Here is a 5,000-nt window from a genome sequence, read left to right as displayed (position 1 = left end):
CCTGACTTTTCAGTTATGCTTTTCCTTCCCCGCCTTGCTGTTTTTATATGTTCTTTTTTTCTTCTTCTTCTTCCTCAGATGTTTTCCCTTTCTATCTTTCCTTTCCTTTTTCGTTCCTTTTCCTGCTCGTCTTAGACACGTCCCTCGGCAAGGGCGGTGCCACGGGCGCCTTGGCCATTTTGTGTTCTTGTCTGTTCCTTTTCAATATTCATTTCCGCCCTTTGTAGTAATCACGTACTTTTGCTTTTTCTCCTTTTCATTTCCTATTCCCTCTTTCTTTCTATCTTGAGGTCCTGCTTTGTTTGTCTGGTGATGCTTGTTTGGTCGTTTTCTTGTATTCATTTATATCTTTCACTTTATCAAGTTTCTGTTCTATAACTCTCTCTCTCCTCTTTCCTTTATTTAATTCTTTCTTACTCTGTTTTCCCACGCCTTTCTTTCTCTCGTGTCATCTACGCTTCTTCTTTCGCTCTTATTCCTTTCCTTCTCTTTATTCTATCCTTCTATATTTTTTGACGTTTCTTTTTTTCCTATGTATTGTCTGCTTCAAATTTGCCAATACATCTAATATCTTTACTTTTTTCCTTTCTTAATTTTACTTTCCTGCTTTTCTTTCTTCCATCATTCATACTTTCTCCTTCACATGCTTGTTATATTTCAATATTTTATTATACTTTTTTTCATTTTTCCATGATTCACTTTCTCTCTTTTACTGTTTTTCCACTTTCTTTTTTATGCTGTCTCGTTTTATGTTGTTGTTTTTTCTCGCAAATTTTCCCAATTTCCTTCATTCATATTTAATTCTCACATTCGGCCTTATTTATTACGATTTTTTTCACTTTTTCCTTCATTCCCATTTTCTTTGTTTCTTTCATTGACCTCGTTTCCTTCTCCCCATCCGGGAGTGTTCTCATCACTTCCATTTTCTAAATTGTATTGAATAGTCTCTGTCACTTTACCTTCGCCAACCTGAGGACTGCCACGAGGAAAAGCGTTAATTACGATCCATGACTGAACGGAGAAAGCAGTCAGTCGAGTGGAAGGTGAATGAACTTTGACGAATTCCAGGGAAAGGGAGATAAAGAAGAGATAGAGAGATGTGAGAGAGAAAGAGAATGCAGAGTGAGTGAGCTAGAAAGTGAGTGAATGAATGAGTAAGAAAGAGAGTAGGAGAGAGTGAGCGAGTGAGTGAGTAAGTAAGGGAAGTATGGAGGTAGTGAGTGCAAATGAAAACAGAGGGAGAGAGAGAATGAGTGAGAGAGAGAAAGAGAGAGAGAGAGAAAGAGAGAGAGAGAGAGAGAGAGAGAGAGAGAGAGAGAGAGAGAGAGAGAGAGAGAGAGAGAGAGAGAGAGAGAGAGAGAGAGAGAGAGAGACGTCAAATGAAATTACAAACAAACATACTTTATCAAATACGCCAAGACAGACTACTGAAATAAATATTTTGCATTTAAATAAACAAAACAAAGAACGGAAGACTAGATTTGAGCCATGCTTTCCCACGCTGCGGCATCTGCTGTCCCCAATCACGTCATGATCTGAAACCGTTATAGTGTAACACACCGTTATATAGTGTAACACTCTCCTCATGACATTCCTTTGCATGACACCCATTCACAAAAAAAAATCTACGTTACTGACGCTTTATCAATATTCGGGTAATCATGTACAAGCATGTACTTTAAATGCATCATTCAGAATTCAATGCACCTTTGTCAGCTTTGAATTGAAATAACTTTCATGTACTTTTAAGCTTGCTTATGTCTTACATAATTGCACGGCAGTTGTCTTTAAAGCTTATTCAAAACCCTTTCTATTCAATGATACTGTAACAAAAATGATTACCTTGGAATTTATCACATTTAAATTCATTACAATTTATATGAGTGTATTTCTTTTAATGAATCTCACTTTAACCATGATGTACGCCCACGCCCACAGGCCCGGACTGTGTTTATCATGTGTTGCTGCTACACGGTGGGCGCCTTCATCTACTCCCTGTCGGCAGCCACGCCCATCATGGCCAGTGTCGACGCAGCCAAGGTCACGGGCATCGCAGGTCAGTCCTGGGTCACTCACGGCCATGCTATGCTTATTTATTTATTTATTTATTTATTGAATATAACCCTTTTCTGGTTTTCATTTGTTTGTGCATCTTTCTATAATAGTAATTTTCTTTTTTGAATCGGAATTGAATGGTGACTGGTATATGTTAACAACGAATTAATTCTACGTCACCGAAGTCCCCTTTCACATGTCAACTATCTCCCCAAAGGAATAGCAGAACAAAGCCGATTAATTGTGTAAAAAGCTAGAAAATATGGGTATTTATGAATTTGCAACAAGTAAATTTTACTACTTAAATAAACCTTTCTGTCCTCCAAGTGAGGCGTCTAAAAACTCTATCCAGCATTAGTTCAAAAGGTGTTCATGATGGACATCTATTTGCTGAAATTTCCTAATGATGGATTTTAGAGCAACATTACGCTCAAACCATACCCCCCCCCCACATATATATATATATATATATATATATATATATATATATATATATATATATATATATATGTATATATGTATATATATATGTGTGTGTGTGTGTGTGTGTGTGTGTGTGTGTGTGTGTGTGTGTGTGTGTGTGTGTGTGTGTGTGTGTGTGTGTGTGTGTATACATGCTTAAAAATCATGACGACATTCGTTCAGACGGTCTGCTGATCGGTTTATTTCAAGTGCTAACAAATGGATTTTACAATTTAAAAGCCCTTACTCACATGGCATTACATCCACACGCAAAAAAACTACAAAAGCTCAAGTGGCAAAAGCTCTAACAGGAGATTGGTTCTGCAGGGCTGCTCGTGCTGGGCATCGCAGCGGGACTTATGAAGGCGGTGTACTCTTCTCTCGGCGCTGACCAGTTCAAGGTTCCCGAGCAAAGGGAACAGCAGCAGAGGTGAGATATGTTGTGGGAGGTCAGGGGAGGTCAAGGAGGGTCAGGAGAGGTCAGGGAAGATTGGGTGAGTCTAAGGATGATTGAGGAGGCCTAGGGACTATGGACAGTTTAAAAAAAATCAGGAGGGAAGGGAAGGAGGAGGACAGAAAAGATGCGGGGGCTCGGGCTAGGGAAGCGCCGTGAGAGCTAGGGGCAAAGAGATCAGGGGAAATGGAAAGGACATCCGGAATTAAATGTAGGGAAATAAGGAGGACGAAAGTAGGTATCGGGAATGAATATTGGAAAAAATAGGTTAAATAATAGCGGAAAGATGTACTATTCATATAAGAAGAGATGGGGGAAGGGGAGAAAAGAGAGCAATATAATGATAGATTGAATCATATAAAAAATTAAGCAATTACTGGAAATTGCTCAAGCAAGAGAAAAATAGTGATAGATAATATAAATACGTAACCATTTACAATTAACATTAACCATTTAACCAATTCTACATTTGATATTTAAAGAAAAGACTATAAGTAAAAAATAAAAAAACAACACATACTTACAGCAACTCGTTCCCACAGGTTCTTCTACGCCTTCTACTGGATGATCAACGCCGGCGCCTTCCTGGGCCAGTTCATGACGGCGCAGCTCCGAGACACCGTGCAGTGCTTCGGCGACGACTGCTACCTGCTGCCCTACCTCATCCTCGTCGGCTTCATGATCGTCTCCACGACCATCTTCGCGCTCGGTGAGTTCGCGGGCCGCCAACGAACTTCGGTTTCGCTCTCTTGGTGTGTGCTCTTGGGGATTCTTTGCGGAGACGGGGAGAAGATTGCTGGTTCGCTTTCTTACGCTTTTATGGGAGTTTGTGTGGGAGCTTTTGTGAGCTTGGTTTCTTTCTTTGATGCATGTACTTCTTTCGATATCATTTCATTTTCGTATTTGTCTGTCTTTTTACGTATTTGCTAATATATTAGGTTATCTTTCTATTTATCTATCTGTATATCGATCTATACATCTGTCCTCACCTCCGCCCACATCCCTAACGCCTCGCCCCCACCCACAGGAAGGTCCCGCTACATCGAGGCGCCCCCAGACACGATGCTGCTGCGCGCCATGCGCTGCGTGGCGCACGCGGTGCGGCGCAAGTGGGAAGGCGCGGACGGCAAGGCGGTGCACTGGCTCGACCGCGCCAGGGACCGCTTCGAAGCCGTCCTCATCAGCGACGTGAAGATCACTCTGCGCGTGCTGCTCCTGTTCTGTACGTACCCGCTGTTCTGGGCGCTCTTCTACCAGACGTCGACGGGCATGATCTTCCAGGCCAAGCGGCTCGACGGCCGCGTCACCGACTCCTACAGGATCCCGCCCGAGATGTCGTCCACCATCAACCCGCTGCTCATCCTCACGCTGATCCCGCTCTTTGACCAGGTGATCTATCCGCTGCTGAGTCGCCTCGACATCCTCACTTCCACCACATCCAGGATGATCGCCGGGATGGCCTTCGCCGTCGCCTCCTTCGTCGTTTACGCCATCGTTAACATGTCCGTAGAGCAGACGCTCATTCCCTCCACGCACGCCCGCCTGCAGGTCTACAATGCCCTCCCGTGCGAGGCCGCCCTCCACCTCCCCCCCGAGCTACACCTAGTCGGCGAGGACGGCGAAATGCTGACCAAGAAGGAGCTTGTGCTGCCCATCGCTGGCCAGGTCGCCATCCCGACCATCGAGGTCGGCAGTGCGCCCAAGAAGGTGGAGCTCAAGGTCAATGGGTCTTGCGCGGCGGCGAGTGACCTGACGCCGGCGGAAGTTGTCCTCCTCGGGGCACACGAGTCCTCACTCGTTCTCACTACTGCTGGGCCTCGACCCCTCGCGCCCTCCCTCGAGTACATCAAGAATGAGGACGCCGATGCTAAGGTGAGTCCCGCAGCTGGGCCCGGAGACACGTGATGGCGTCTAGGATATCAGCTTGAGATGTTTTGTTCTAGATACCTGGAAAGGTTAGCGAATAGGAGTTGTGTAATTCAGTTGCAATATTTAATCCCAGTAGCATTTATACGAATCTACGAACTCT

General features: G+C 44.1%; 1 protein-coding gene across 1 annotated transcript in view; it reads left to right on the top strand.

Moving 5' to 3' along the window:
- LOC122252998 (peptide transporter family 1) overlaps positions 1 to 5,000 on the top strand; it is a 17,940-nt gene that overhangs the window by 11,314 nt on the left and 1,626 nt on the right. The window contains exons 3-6 of the mRNA XM_086533784.1: positions 1,939 to 2,056; positions 2,845 to 2,947; positions 3,514 to 3,680; positions 3,999 to 4,843. Coding sequence (XP_086389910.1) covers positions 1,939 to 2,056; positions 2,845 to 2,947; positions 3,514 to 3,680; positions 3,999 to 4,843 — 1,233 coding nt within the window. The remainder of the gene's footprint in view (positions 1 to 1,938; positions 2,057 to 2,844; positions 2,948 to 3,513; positions 3,681 to 3,998; positions 4,844 to 5,000) is intronic.

The sequence above is a fragment of the Penaeus japonicus genome, unplaced genomic scaffold (genome assembly GCF_977035675.1).
Source record: "Penaeus japonicus unplaced genomic scaffold, GWHDUDI00000001_assembly GWHDUDI00000040, whole genome shotgun sequence".
Taxonomy (NCBI): domain Eukaryota; kingdom Metazoa; phylum Arthropoda; class Malacostraca; order Decapoda; family Penaeidae; genus Penaeus; species Penaeus japonicus.
This window is presented reverse-complemented; position numbering and strand designations above follow the sequence as displayed.